Below are 15263 nucleotides of genomic sequence, written 5' to 3' on the forward strand. Positions count from 1 at the left end.
AGCCAAACACTTATCTTTGCTGAATTGGCAGCAAGCAGGAGAGGCCAGGCAGAGGACCAACACTTCCAAAGGAACATTGACTACTGGCAAGGACTAATGAGTCCTGCACAGCTAAATACCCCAGTCAGAATTGCAATTAGCAGAAACACCTGTCCAAGACTGCTGCTCAGGAATAACTGCATTACCATCAACAACCACCGGAGGGAGCCCAAGGGCAGAATTCACAACAGCGTGCCCTTTCTGGTGTCATGGGAGTGATTCAGAAATGCTTCAGGTACAGCTTGCATTTAATGTGGTCTTGCTTTTAATACATTTAGAAGGCCATAATGGTACAGCGAATATAAAAAACGAAGAGTAGGACTGCCCCATTATGAGAATGCCGTGACGTGACGGGGTGGCTCAAAGAATTGATCAATTGTTTGCTAAATGTCTCATTTTTGAAATACAGTTAGAAATCAATATATGCATTTGCACTTTATGTTTTGTGTTCTGACCATAAGTAGCGCTGGCTTCTCCCCTTTTTTACTTTGGAATTGGGCATTACATTAAATTGGGCCTACTTCTTAACTCTGTCTCCTGTAATGTGTTCTTTAACTGCCACTAGATCACCGTTGTGAACGTGCTCTGTACGGTGAATTTTGGGCAAGGTGGCTGTGATGGCACTATTTTATTTAGTAAAGTAAGGACTCCACATTGGGGAATTGGGCATGACATTACACTGGGCCTACTTCTTAACTCTGTTTCCTGCAATATCTCTTCCTTATCTCCGATGACATGACCTGGGTGAACGTGTTCTGTACTTTTATAGGCACCAAAATTTTGAGCAAGGGGGGCTGTGATGGCAATAGTCTATTTTTAAAAAAGGTACCCCCATTGGTGAAACCACATCCTTGTGGGCAAAGATTTCATAACATTTGTGTACCTTAAAGAGCTCACTTGAAAAGTTCCTTTTTGTGTTGCTTGGTTGCTCACATTGGACACAATACACTTCATATTAATTTGATAATGCAATGCTGTTAGTTTGGCTCAGTAGTTCATTACAAATATTTTTTTGTCGACTATATTAATTTCTCTCCTTGAGAGCCATAACTTTGGCTGCCTCAAATGTACAAATGGCGAATATACAAATGGCGATTTGGAATCCAGATTAAAATACTGTATACTGAATGCATTCAGACGATCACATAGCTGCATTTCTTGTAAAACATTTATTATTATTATTATTATTATTATATATTATTATAGTGCCATTTATTCCATGGCGCTTTACATGTGAGGAGGGGTATACATAATAAAACAAGTACAATAATCTTGAACAATACAAGTCACAACTGGTACAGGAGGAGAGAGGACCCTGCCCGCGAGGGCTCACAATCTACAAGGGATGGGTGAGGATACAGTAGGTAGGGTAGAGCTGGCCGTGCAGCGGTTTTGTCGATCGGTGGTTACTGCTGGTAGTAGGCTTGTCGGAAGAGGTGGGTCTTCAGGTTCTTTTTGAAGGTTTCGATGGTAGGCGAGAGTCTGATATGTTGTGGTAGAGAATTCCAGAGTAGGGGGGATGCACGAGAGAAATCTTGTATGCGATTGTGGGAAGAGGAGATAATAGGGGAGTAGAGAAGGAGATCTTGTGAGGATCAGAGGTTGCGTGCAGGAGAGTACCGGGAGACGAGGTCGCAGATGTATGGAGGAGACAGGTTGTGGATGGCTTTGTATGTCATGGTTAGGCTTTTGTACTGGAGTCTCTGGGTGATGGGGAGCCAGTGCAGGGATTGACAGAGGGGAGAGGCCGGGGAATAGCGGGGGGACAGGTGGATTAGTCGGGCAGCAGAGTTTAGAATAGATTGGAGGGGTGCAAGAGTGTTAGAGGGGAGGCCATTTAGAGATGTGACAGTGTCATAGTGACACAATCTTGATAAATGTTTGTTTATTCACTTCACAAACAGTTCTAAGCCTCTTGCTGTTTGTCATTGTAAAACATTAAGGTTTACTGAAACTATGCCGGTGGTGGATTGATCTAAATCCATGTGGGGATCTCTGTCTTGGAGTTGCTTCTCTGATATTGATGTTGTTGATGATGATGATGATGATGTTTAAAAACCTCTTGTGGATGATGTAAGTATACTGTATGTAGTTAATCTTCATATATACTGTACATAATCACTATATGTATTTAATCCTTATATGTACTTATTAACGTTTGTATATTAACATATACAAAAATGTACGCACTCACACTATTTAATCATACTATTCCTTGAATTTTGTAGTTTGCAATAAAATTGCGTTGTATTGCAAGTATTAGCCTTATTTAAAGCCGTATCTGATCCTTAGTGTTAAAAACATGGCAAATAAAATTGCGAAATTCTCCTGTGAATAATTTGGCAAAGAGGGAAACATCATACCATTAAAACATACAAGTGGATTTTCATGGGCCCATCCAGTATGTGGGTTCCAAGGCGCAATGGGGTGCATATGACTATGCAGCAGGGCTCACCTTCCTGCCAATGTATAAAACAAAGGAGTATGGACCACATAATGCATATTGTGAAGTGGATTTTCATGGGCCCATCTAGTATGTGGGTTCCATGGTCTAATGGGGTGCATATGACTGACTATCTCTTCGAATCTAATGGCGTTCAGGTATGTTCATCAAAGCATTTGGCGAACGTTCAAATGTTCAGCGAATTGAACCGAACTGAACCTTGAAAGGTTCGCTCATCTCTACAAAAGAGAAAGTACACTTGAGATGAAGAATTATATCATTTTTAGTTGTTTATAAGTAATTGAATGAGGGATTCATACGGTATATATCTATGTTTGACCTATATGCTACAGAGATTATGTATTATTCTTGGACTTATTCTCCCGTAGTTATACTGTGTATGCAAAAAATAAATAATTAAAAGTAATTGGAAATAAAAATGAGAAATAATGAAAATGAAAAAATTAGAAATAAAGAAATAATGTAATGAAAATAATTATGAAAACAAATTAAACAAAGTTTCTGACATTATTTTTTACGTTCTATAGGAAACAGATCTTTATATTAGGATGCTGAAGTAATCTAATAATATAATCTAGAATGATATTATTTAATTAGAAATATTTATCTTTTGATAGCTTTCTTTTCTTGACAATGACAGCATATGTCTCATATGCATATGAATTAAATGTTTCATGGATTCAAGGTCAGCCAGACACTGTGCATTACCTGTGTGTGACCAGCACCCTATACAAGCCTCTTTTGTGCAATTATATACTAAATGATCACTCCCTCCATGAATTGGGAGGCTGTGAGTGATTGCCTCATCAGTATTTTGCACCTGTATTGTCACCATTTTTATCATATATGGGCTTGCTGCATCCTGAGAGTGCACTAGTTCAGACACCTGGACAGGTGAGCACTGCAGGCCCTTTGTGCTGTTTTAATGACTGCATATATCTCATCTCGTTAGAAAATATGAATATATTTTTCTGGATTCTAGGTCCTATAATCAATAAGAGATTTTTTTTGTTTATTCTTCAATAATATACTCTTCTTGTATAGGTGTGTAGAATTATCCGTGTATGTATACCCTCTATATAACTTTTTCTGTGTTTAACACTTTGTGTAACTTTGCGTTATATTACGAGTTGATCAGATGTTGTTTAATTATCACTGATGATTCTCTGACGCCACGTCCGTGAAATTCATTACATGTTGAGACTGTAGGAGGCGGACTGCCGGGAGCTGCAGACGTAGCCTGGAGATTAGCAGGGTGGTTTGGTAATCATGGAGGGTGCCGATCCAGCTGCCACGTGGAGAAAAGAGGGAAGGATTACCTTGGCACTTCTATCCTGATAAAAAGACAATGTTTATTAATTCAAATTTAAAAAAAAAGAAGCCTGATGCGTTTCTGGCACAGAAAAGTGCCCTTAGACATAGGATAGTGAACAGAAAATAAATATGGATATATATAGGAAACACTGACCAATCCTGGAAACACAGTGGCTAATTATAAATGCAAACAGTTGAGACTGAAACATACGGACGGCAGTGAATGACAACCAGCAGAATGTTAAACTCAGTTAATAAGTATAATATAAGTCGTTTTTGTAGTTCATTCCGTTAAGAAACTTAGCATTCAGACATAAGATCCAATATGCCACATTTGGGACATGGCACCCTTTCCACCCCAAAAAAAACACAAAATGGGACAAATCACTGTTGTGAACAGAGACAAAATGTTTGCATGCCCCAGAAAAAACACTGTTTTTGTTGTTAATGTTAGCTATGTGCCATGCAATTCTGTTTCAGTTTCCTGATGATTTGTCCTACGTAATAAACTTTACATGTCACGCAAGCAATACAATAGACTACGCATTTAGTGTCACAATTTAGGAAATAACATAGTGTATAGAAAATTGGGAGGAATGGTGAATGTATGTGCTATCTAGGGCATACCCTTGTATATACCCTTTATTATCAGCTTATATTTGGTGGTCCCTTCTATTAATTAATGATAGTCCAAAGGGAGCGACTGTTTTAAAGGGAACCTGTCACCCCGTTTTTTGAGATTGAGCTATAAATACTGTTAAATAGGGCCTGCGCTGTGTGTTCCTATAGTGTATGTAGTGTACCCCGATTCCCCACCTATGCTGAGAAATAACTTACCAAAGTCGCCGTTTTCGCCTGTCAATCAGGCTGGTCAGGTCGGGAGGGCGTGGTGACATCGCTGGTTCTTCCTCAGCTTTACGTTGGTGGCGTAGTGGCATAGTGGTGAACAAGCAGCGCGCGATCTGCGCTGTAATCCCTTGCATCGGTGGGGGCGGCCATCTTCCTGGGGCCGCGCGTGCGCAGATCGAGTGCTCTGCTGCACGGGGCTTCAGGAAAATGGCCGCGGGATGCCGCGCGTGCGCATTAGAGATCGCGGCGGCCATTTTCCCAAAGCCGAGATGCAGCCTGATTGACAGGCGAAAACGGCGACTTTGGTAAGTTATTTCTCAGCATAGGTGGGGAATCGGGGTACACTACATACACTATAGGAACACACAGCGCAGGCCCTATTTAACAGTATTTATAGCTCAATCTCAAAAAACGGGGTGACAGGTTCCCTTTAAGAAGTTAATACATAATTCAATCTTGATGTAAGCTCTATATAAATCTATGTATGCTGGAGCCATTGGTTAGCTCCCGACATGCAGTTGCTAAATTCTGTGGGTGCCAGGTTATGTGTAACTGGTAAAATATTTCTTATTATAGCATGCTTAATGCACTAACATATTTGACTTCACTTATTAATAATTGAACAGCAACTGTAATATCATCTTTATTGTTATTTTGCAGCATAGTAACTTCATTACACAAGTTAAAAAAAAAAATCAGAATTACAATCAATATATTAGTGGACAAGTCAGTAACTGTAAAACAAACCAAAAGGCCTAGTGCGTTAAGTGCAATACTGAACATTACAACATCAAACATTACCAAAAGTGTAATGACGTTTGGTCACAATGAAGTGTCTTCAACATGATAAAGTGGAAACTTGAAATGTCCTCAAGTGCAAATTATTTAAATGTTATGTTAAGTCATTGGAGTAGGGACCACTTATTTTAAGTTCTGTTGACTCCTTGCGTCGCTCTCAATATGCGACATCTCATCACCTTGGCATAGATGTGATTGCGTACGGATGTGGCGATCTAGAGAAGAGAAAGACAATAAAGACTCTTTTTCTAACATGTTCTCTTATGCTCTTTTTTTTTGTTTTGGATTCACCCTCCACTTTTCACCAATTCCTTATGTCCACCACAGAAAATGAACGTGATACCACACCATGACATGTTTTCCAGAATTTGTGAACTTTTATATCCATTATCTGCCATATTTTATCCGACTCCTTGTAGAGTATCATCATGCTCTGTGGCGAAGAGACTGAGCACCAGACCCTTGTATAATACTAGCTATTGATCCTGTGCTATGCCTATTTGGCGAGCATCTTTATTGGTACATTTTTAATTGCACACCATTTATTTAAGACATTGTGTCTATGAATTCGCATATACAATGTCTTCAATAAAATGGTGCTGGACATCGCGTTATGCAGACGCTTTGACTCCGGAGCCATTTTATTGAATTAATGTCCTAGAACAGTGATGGCGAACCTTTTAGAGACTGAGTGCCCAAACTGCAGCCCAAAACCCACTTATTTATCATAAAGTCCCAACACAGCAACTTAACCTGAATACTGAGGTTTTAGTTTAGAAAAAACAACTCATACAGAGAGCAGGAAGGGTGTCAGAGAACAGATGGGTGCAGCGAAGCAGGCAGGGGTAACAAAGTGCAACCATAGACAGGATCAGGGGTACCAGACTGCAGATACAAAATAATATGCTCCCCAATCCTGGTATATGCCCCACCATCCTGGTATACAGTGGGTACGTAAAGTTTTCAGACCCCTTTAAGTTTTTCACTCTTTATTTCATTGCAGTCATTTAGTAAATTCAAAAATGTTCATTTTTTCACATTAATGTACACTCTGCACCCCATCTTGGCTGAAAAAAAAACAGAAATGTAGAATTTTTGCAAATTAGTTAAAAGAGAAAAACAAATATCACATGGTCATAAGTATTTAGACCTTTTGCTCAGATATTCATATATAAGTCGCATGCTGTACATTTCCTTGTGATTCTCCTTGAGATGGTTCTACTCCTTCATTGGAGTCCAGCTGTGTTTATTGAAACTGATAGGACTGATAGGCACACCTGTCTATATAAGGCAAGTTTCACACATCAGGTTTTCGCTGTCAGGCTCAATCCAGCTAATTTTCAAAAAAACGGATCCGGCGAATATTGCCGTCGGATCCGTTTTTGTTTCCCATAGACTTGTATTAGTGCCGGATAACCTTGCGTTCTGTCTGGTTTTTGCCGGATCCGGCAAATCTGCCGTTTCTGGAAAAAACGTCCATAGCAATGTTTTTTGTCTCTGGCGAAAAAGCCGGAAGCGCTGGGGAGCTGGAAGGTGCCGGATCCGGAAAATGACAGATTCCGGTGCCGGATTCCATTTTTTTAAACTGAGCATGCTCCAAATTTTTTTTATCCAATTATTTGGATATGCTAGTCGGATCCGTCAAAAAAACGGATCTGTCGCATCAGTTTTTCACAATCTGCACTGGATCTGTTTTTTCCAACATTCGCCGGATTGTGCCTAATGCAAAAAACCTGCACAGTGCATGTCAGACCAAATGACAATCATGAGGTCAAAGGAACTGGCTAAGGAGCACAGAGACAGAATTGTGGCAAGGCACAGATCTGGCCAAGGTTGCAACAGAATTTCTGCAGTACTCAAGGTTCCTAAAATCACAGTGGCCTCCATAATCCTTAAATGAAAGAAGTTTGGGACCAGAAGTCTTCCTAGACCTGGCCACCCAGCGAAACTGAGCAATCATGCGAGAAGAGCCTTGGTGAGAGAGGTAAAGGAGAACCCCAAGATCACTGTTGCTGAGCTCCAGAGATGCAGTAGGGAGATGGGAGAAGGTTACACAAAGTCAACTATCACTGTAGCACTCCACATGTCTGGACTTTAAGGCAGAGTTGCCCGATGTAAGCCTCTCCTCAGTGGAAAACATATGAAAGCCCGCATAGAGTTTGCTAAAAAACACATGAAGGACTCCCACACTATGATAAATAAGATTCTCTGGTCTGATGAGATGAAGATAGGCCTTTTTGGTTATAATTCTAAGCGGTATGTGTGGAGAAAACAAGGCACTGCTCATCACCTGCCCAATACAATCCCAACAGTGAAACAGTGAAACAATCCCAACAGTGGTGGTAGCAGCATCATGCTATGGGGTGTTTTTCATTTGCAGGGACAGGACGACTGGTTGTCATTCAAGGAAACATGAATGCGGTCAAGTACAGAGGTTTCTGGGATGAAAACCTCTTCCAGAGTGCTCTGGACCTCAGACTTCGCCAAAGGTCCACCTTCCAACAACAGAATGACCCTAAGCACACAGCTAAAATAAAAAAGGAATGTCTTCAGAACAACTTTGTGACCATTCTTGACTGGCCCAGCCAGAGCCCTGACCTAAACCCAATTGAGCATCTCTGGAGAGACCTGAAAATGGCTGTCCACCAACGTTCACATCCAACCTGATGGAACTGAAGAGCATCTGCAAGGAAGAATGGCAGATGATACCCAAATCTAGGTGTGACAAACTTGTTGCATCATTCCCAAGAAGACTCATGGCTGTACTAGCTCAAAAGCATGCTTCTAATCAATACTGAGCAAAGGGTCTGAATAATTATGACATGTGATATTTCAGCTTTTCTTTTTTAATAAATTTGCAAAAATGTCAACATTTCTGTGTTTTTTTCAGTCAAGATGGGGTGCAGAGTGAACATTAACGAGAAAAAAATGAACTTTTTTTGAATTTACCAAATGGCTGCAAGGAAACAAAGAGTGAAAAATTTAAAGGGTCAGAATACTTTCCGTACCCACTGTATGCTTCACAATCCTCGTATATGTCCCTCCATCCTGGTATATGTCTTTCCATCCTGGAATATGCCCCTCATCCTGGCATATAGTTCCCCATTCCTCACCTAGTGCTAGGCTTTTTTCTGATGAAGAGGTCCAGCCCCTGTGAGTGTTACCCTTTTATAACATACACTAGATGGCAGCCCGATTCTAAAGAATCGGGAGTCTAGAATCCATATATACTTTATTTATTCAAATGTAAGAATAATACAATTAATAAATAATAGTAAGAAAGAACAAAAAATGGCTGCACTCACCAGCTCTGAGAAATTGCTGGGCAATAATGGACAATGTCCTTATGTGGCAAATAATAGAGCAATATACCGAATGTGGCAAAGAAGAGGTTAATAAACGGCAGTCTCTCAGTATAACAGTCAGTGAATAATAGGCAGTATATGGAGAAAACACCAAACAAAAGTTCAAAATTGGTGTGAAAATGTCACTGAACCACTTCACAACTAAATATATATAGTTTTGGTAAATGGTATTATCATTTTTTTGACGAAATTCGGCAGGAGCTTGAAGAGCAACGTCACTGGGCCCGCCTCCACGCAGTAGAAACTTGCTGTGAGGTAAAAATTCAAAAATCACACCAAAATGGCGGGCGGAGTGTGTCACAGTACGGCACGTTTCTGATTGGTCGCTCGCAGCAGGCGGCAACCAATCAGACACTGGACACTGTTGACGTCACTTATCTCCGGACATTAGCTCCGGACATTAGCTCCGGACATTTGCTCCGGACATTAGCTCCGGACAAAGCCACGGAAGTTGGCACAAATTGCAGGAAGTAGTATTCTAGGCAATTAATCTCCGGACATTAGCTCCGGACATTATCTCCGCACATTAGCTCCGGACGTTAGCTCCGGACATTAGCTCCGGACAAAGCCACGGAAGTTGGCACAAATTGCAGGAAGTAGTATTCTAGGCAATTATATATTAGATGAATATCAAATACATTTAACCCTTTATAGTTTCAGGGAGCAGACCCTCAGCTCCAGCACTCCTACAATACATCCAAAATTCAGTACTATCCACTCACTGATTTACACCAAACCAATCAAACCAAAAAGGATCAAAATATTTCAATAATTTATCATAACATAAGTGCTTAACCCCTTCCCGACCTTTGATGCACCGTATGCGTCATGAAAACCTGTGCCATTCCGACCTGTGACGCAGCATATGCGTCATGGCCGGAATGGGCTCCTGCAGGCCGGGTGAAAGGGTTAACTGTAATTTCACCCGGCCTGCAGGGACAGGAGGAGTTGTACTTTAGCCCAGGGGGGGTGGCTTCACCCCCCCGTGGCTACGATCGCTCTGATTGGCTGTTTAAAGTGAAACTGCCAATCAGAGCGATTTGTAATATTTCACCTAAAAAACTGGTGAAATATTACAATCCAGCCATGGCCGATGCTGCAATATCATCGGCCATGGCTGGAAACACTGATGTGCCCCCACCCCACCCCACCGATCTCCCCCCCAGCCCTCCGATCTGTGGTCCGCTCCCCTCCGTCCTGTGCTCCGCTCCCCCGTCCTCCTGTCCGCTCCCCCCGTGCTCCAATCCAACCCCCCCACACTCCGATCCACCCCCTGCACTCCGATCCCCTCCCCCTGTGCTCCGATCCCCCCGTGCTCCAATCCACCCCCCCGTGCTCCGATCCACCCCCCCGTGTTCCGATCCACCCCCCATGCTCCGATCCACCTCCTGTGCTCCGACGCCCCCCACCCCCCGTGCCCTGATCTCCCCTCCTTATACTTACCGAGCCTCCCGGGGTCCGTCCGTCTTCTTTCCTGGGAGCCGCCATCTTCCAAAATGGCGGGCGCATGCGCAGTGCGCCCGCCGAATCTGCCGGCCGGCAGATTCGTTCCAATGTGAATTTTGATCACTGTGATAAAACCTATCACAGTGATCAAAAGAAAAAAAAAACAGTAAATGACCACCCCCCGTTTGTCACCCCCATAGGTAGGGACAATAATAAAATAAAGAATTTTTTTTTTCCCCACCAAGGTTGGAGTTAGAACTAGGGTTAGGGTTAGGTATGTGCACACGTATTCTGGTCCTCTGCGGATTTTTCCGCAGCGGATTTGATAAATCCGTAGTGCTAAACCGCTGTGGATTTATCGCGGATTTACCGCGGTTTTTCTGCGCATTTCACTGCGGTTTTACAACTGCGATTTTCTATTGGAGCAGTTGTAAAACCGCTGCGGAATCCGCAGAAAGAAGTGGCATGCTGCGGAATGTAAACCGCTGCGTTTCCGTGCAGTTTTTCTGCAGCATGTGTACAATGATTTTTGTTTCCCATAGGTTTACATTGAACTGTAAACTCATGGGAAACTGCTGCGGATCCGCAGCGTTTTCCGCAGCGTGTGCACATACCTTTAGAATTAGGCTATGTGCACATGGTGCGGATTTGGCTGCGGATCCGCAGCAGTGTTCCATCAGGTTTACAGTACCATGTAAACATATGGAAAACCAAATCCGCTGTGCCCATGGGGCGGAAAATACCATGCGGAAACGCTGCGTTGTATTTTCCGCAGCATGTCAATTCTTTGTGCGGATTCCGCAGCGTTTTACACCTGTTCCTCAATAGGAATCCGCAGGTGAAATCCGCACAAAAAACACTGGAAATCCACGGTAAATCCGCAGGTAAAACGCAGTGCCTTTTACCCGCGGATTTTTCAAAAATGGTGCTGAAAAATCTCACACGAATCCGCAACGTGGGCACATAGCCTTAGGGTTAGGGTTGGGTTGGAATTAGGGTTGTGGTTAGGGTTAGGGGTGTGTTGGGGTTAGGGTTGTGGTTAGGGGTGTGTTGGGGTTAGGGTTGTGATTAGGGTTATGGCTACAGTTACGATTAGGGTTAGGGGTGTGTTGTGGTTAGTGTTGGAGTTAGAATTGAGGGGTTTCCACTGTTTAGGTACATCAGGGGGTCTCCAAACGCAACATGGCGCCACCATTGATTCCAGCCAATCTTGTATTCAAAAAGTCAAATGGTGCTCCCTCACTTCCGAGCCCCGACGTGTGCCCAAACAGTGGTTTACCCCCACATATGGGGTACCAGCATACTCAGGACAAACTGCGCAACAATTACTGGGGTCCAATTTCTCCTGTTACCCTTGAGAAAATAAAAAATTGCTTGCTAAAACATCATTTTTGAGGAAAGAAAAATGATTTTTTATTTTCACGGCTCTGCGTTGTAAACTTCTGTGAAGCACTTGGGGGTTCAAAGTGCTCACCACATATCTAGATAAGTTCCTTGGGGGGTCTAGTTTCCAAAATGGGGTCACTTGTGGGGGGTTTCTACTGTTTAGGCACACCAGGGGCTCTGCAAACGCAACGTGATGTCCCTACACATGGGGTATCAGCATACTCAGGAGAAACTGGACAACAACTGTTGGGGTCCAATTTCTCCTGTAACCCTTGGGAAAATAAAAAATTCTGGGCTAAAAAATAATTTTTGAGGAAAGAAAATGTATTTATTATTTTCACAGCTCTGCGCTATAAACTTCTGTGAAGCACTTGGGGGTTCAAAGTGCTCATCTCACATCTAGATAAGATCCTTTCGGGGTCTAGTTTCCAAAATGGGGTCACTTGTGGGGGGTTTCTACTGTTTAGCCACATCAGGGGCTCTGCAAATGCAACGTGACGCTCGTAGAGCATTCCATAAAAGTCTACATTTCAAAACGTCACTACTTCACTTCCGAGCCCCGGCATGTGCCCAAACAGTAGTTTACCCCCACATATGGAGTATCACCATACTCAGGAGAAACTGGACAACAAATATTGGGGTCAAATGTCTCCTGTTACCCTTGGGAAAATGAAAAATTGCGGGCTAAAAAATCATTTTTGAGAAAAGAATTTTTTTTTTATTTTCATGGCTCTGCGTTATAAACTTCTGTGAAGCACTTGAGGGTTCAAAGTGCTCACCACACATCTAGATTAGTTCCTTTGGGGGTCTAGTTTCCAAAATGGGGTCATTTGTGGAGGATTTCCAATGTTTAGGCACACAGGGGCTCTCCAAACGCGACATGGTGTCCGCTAATGATTGGAGCTAATTTTCCATTTAAAAAGCCAAATGGCGTGCCTTCCCTTCCGAGCCCTGCCGTGCGCCCAAACAGTGGTTTACCCCCACATATGGGGTATCTGCGTACTCAGGACAAACTGGACAACAACATTTGTGGTCCAATTTCTCCTATTACCGTTGAAAAAATAGGAAATTCCAGACTAAAAAATGATTTTTGAGGAAAGAAAAATTATTTTTTATTTTCATGGCTCTGCGTTATAAACTTCTGTGAAGCACCTGGGGGTTTAAAGTGCTCAGTATGCATCTAGATAAGTTCCTTGGGGGGGTCTAGTTTCCAAAATGGGGTAACTTGTGGGGGAGCTCCAATGCTTAGGCACACAGGGGCTCTCCAAACGCGATATGGTGTCCGCTAACAATTGGAGCTAATTTTCCATTCAAAAAGTCAAAAGGCGCGCCTTCCCTTCCGAGCCCTGCCGTGTGCCCAAACAGTGGTTTACCCCCACATATGAGGTATCGGCGTACTCGGGAGAAATTGCCCAACAAATTTTAGGATCCATTTTATCCTATTGCCCATGTGAAAATGAAAAAATTGAGGCGAAAAAATTTTTTTTGTGAAAAAAAAGTACTTTTTCATATTTACGGATCAATTTGTGAAGCACCTGAGGGTTTAAAGTGCTCACTAGGCATCTAGATAAGTTCCTTGGGGGGTGCAGTTTCCAAAATGGGGTCACTTGTTGGGGAGCTCCAATGTTTAGGCACACAGGGTCTCTCCAAACGCGACATGGTGTCCACTAACGATGGAGATAATTTTTCAAAAAAATTGAGGCGAAAAATTTTTTTTGTGAAAAAAAAGTACTTTTTCATTTTTACGGATCAATTTGTGAAGCACCTGGGGGTTTAAAGTGCTCACTATGCATCTAGATAAGTTACTTGGGGCGTCTAGTTTCCAAAATGGGGTCACTTGTGGGGAAGCTCCAATTTTTAGCCACACGGGGGCTCTCCAAACATGACATGGTGTCCGCTAAAGAGTGCAGCCAATTTTTCATTCAAAAAGTCAAATGGCGCTCCTTCCCTTCCAAGCCCTGCCGTGCGCCCAAACAGTGGTTTACCCCCACATATGAGGTATCAGCGTACTCAGGACAAATTGGACAACAACTTTCGTGGTTCAGTTTCTCCTTTTACCATTGGGAAAATAAAAAATTGTTGCTAAAAGATCATTTTTGTGACTAAAAAGTTAAATGTTCATTTTTTCCTTCCATGTTGCTTCTGCTGCTGTGAAGCACCTGAAGGGTTAATAAACTTCTTGAATGTGGTTTTGTGCACCTTGAGGGGTGTAGTTTTTAGAATGGTGTCAGTTTTGGGTATTTTCAGCCATATAGACCCCTCAAACTGACTTCAAATGTGAGGTGGTCCCTAAAAAAATGGTTTTGTAAATTTCGTTGTAAAAATGAGAAATCGCTGGTCAAATTTTAACCCTTATAACTTCCTAGCAAAAAAAAATTTTGTTTCCAAAATTGTGCTGATGTAAAGTAGACGTGTGGGAAATGTTATTTATTAACTATTTTGTGTCACATAACTCTCTGGTTTAACAGAAAAAAAAATTCAAAATGTGAAAATTGCAAAATTTTCAAAATTTTTGCCAAATTTCCATTTTTATCACAAATAAACACAGAATTTATTGACCTAAATTTACCACTAACATGAAGCCCAATATGTCACGAAAAAACAATCTCAGAACCGCTAGGATCCAATGAAGCGTTCCTGAGTTATTACCTCATAAAGGGACACTGGTCAGAATTGCAAAAAACCGCCAGGTCATTAAGGTCAAAATAGGCTGGGTCATGAAGGGGTTAAAAAGAAAGAAAAAGTGAAAATACAGGGAAGTACTAGCATAGAGGAAAGCAGCCACATACAGTGCAAAAGACCCCACTAATCATCACTAATGCATTGACAAAGTGTCCAGTTAACAAAAGAACTTAAAAATGGATTAAACTGAAGGACCTAAAAAATGTATGTACAATACATATCAACAATTGCAATGTGTTATTGTGGTTTCATATGGTGCGAGGTGAAAGAAGTATAAAGTATTAGTAATCAGTATTAGTACTGATTAATTTGACGCTAGTCACTTCTCGCAGGCAAGCCGTGAGTCAGAGTAGTCAAGGAGTCCAAGGTCAGAAGCCAGGAGGGTACATCATAAATAGAAGGAAGAGACAAAAGCGTAGTCAGGTAACGTTCTGAAGTCAGAGTATTGGGAGGATAATGGATCAGAGCTGAAGGGGTTACACAGGCAGATGGTCAGAACGAAGTAAAAAGGTCAGGCAACAGATCAAGCATATAGAACTCTAGGCACAGGAAAGCACAAACCTCACAGACTGAAAGTACTTCTGGCAGTGGTCTGGGAGAAGCTACTCAGTTAATTAGGCATGGCCATTACCCGGGACAGTGAACACCTAGAGACAGCCAACGCCTCCCAGTAAGAGATTGGATAGTTGAGCTGTCAATCAACACACTGACAGCTCAGCACGCCCATGTACCAGATTGGATGGCCATGCTGTCTATCAAAGTAATCAGTTACTGCATCCCAGACACCCTAAGGAGTGGAACCGTGACAATTAGGCTTCCTTTCTACTTGTCCTTGATCCAGTATGTGGCTGTTTACTTTTCTGCTAATACGTCCCTGATTTTTTATTGTATATATTTTGGTATTAATTAAAAAGCACTTA

General features: G+C 42.1%; 1 protein-coding gene across 1 annotated transcript in view; it reads right to left on the reverse strand.

Moving 5' to 3' along the window:
• Positions 1 to 5296: 5296 nt before the first annotated feature.
• The window catches only part of LOC138667663 (uncharacterized), a 98137-nt gene continuing 88170 nt past the window's right edge, over positions 5297 to 15263 (reverse strand). The window contains exon 7 of the mRNA XM_069755789.1: positions 5297 to 5679. Within this exon, the coding sequence (XP_069611890.1) occupies positions 5640 to 5679 (40 nt within the window). The 3' untranslated portion in view covers positions 5297 to 5639. The remainder of the gene's footprint in view (positions 5680 to 15263) is intronic.

This window comes from Ranitomeya imitator, chromosome 2 (assembly GCF_032444005.1).
Source record: "Ranitomeya imitator isolate aRanImi1 chromosome 2, aRanImi1.pri, whole genome shotgun sequence".
Lineage (NCBI taxonomy): Eukaryota > Metazoa > Chordata > Amphibia > Anura > Dendrobatidae > Ranitomeya > Ranitomeya imitator.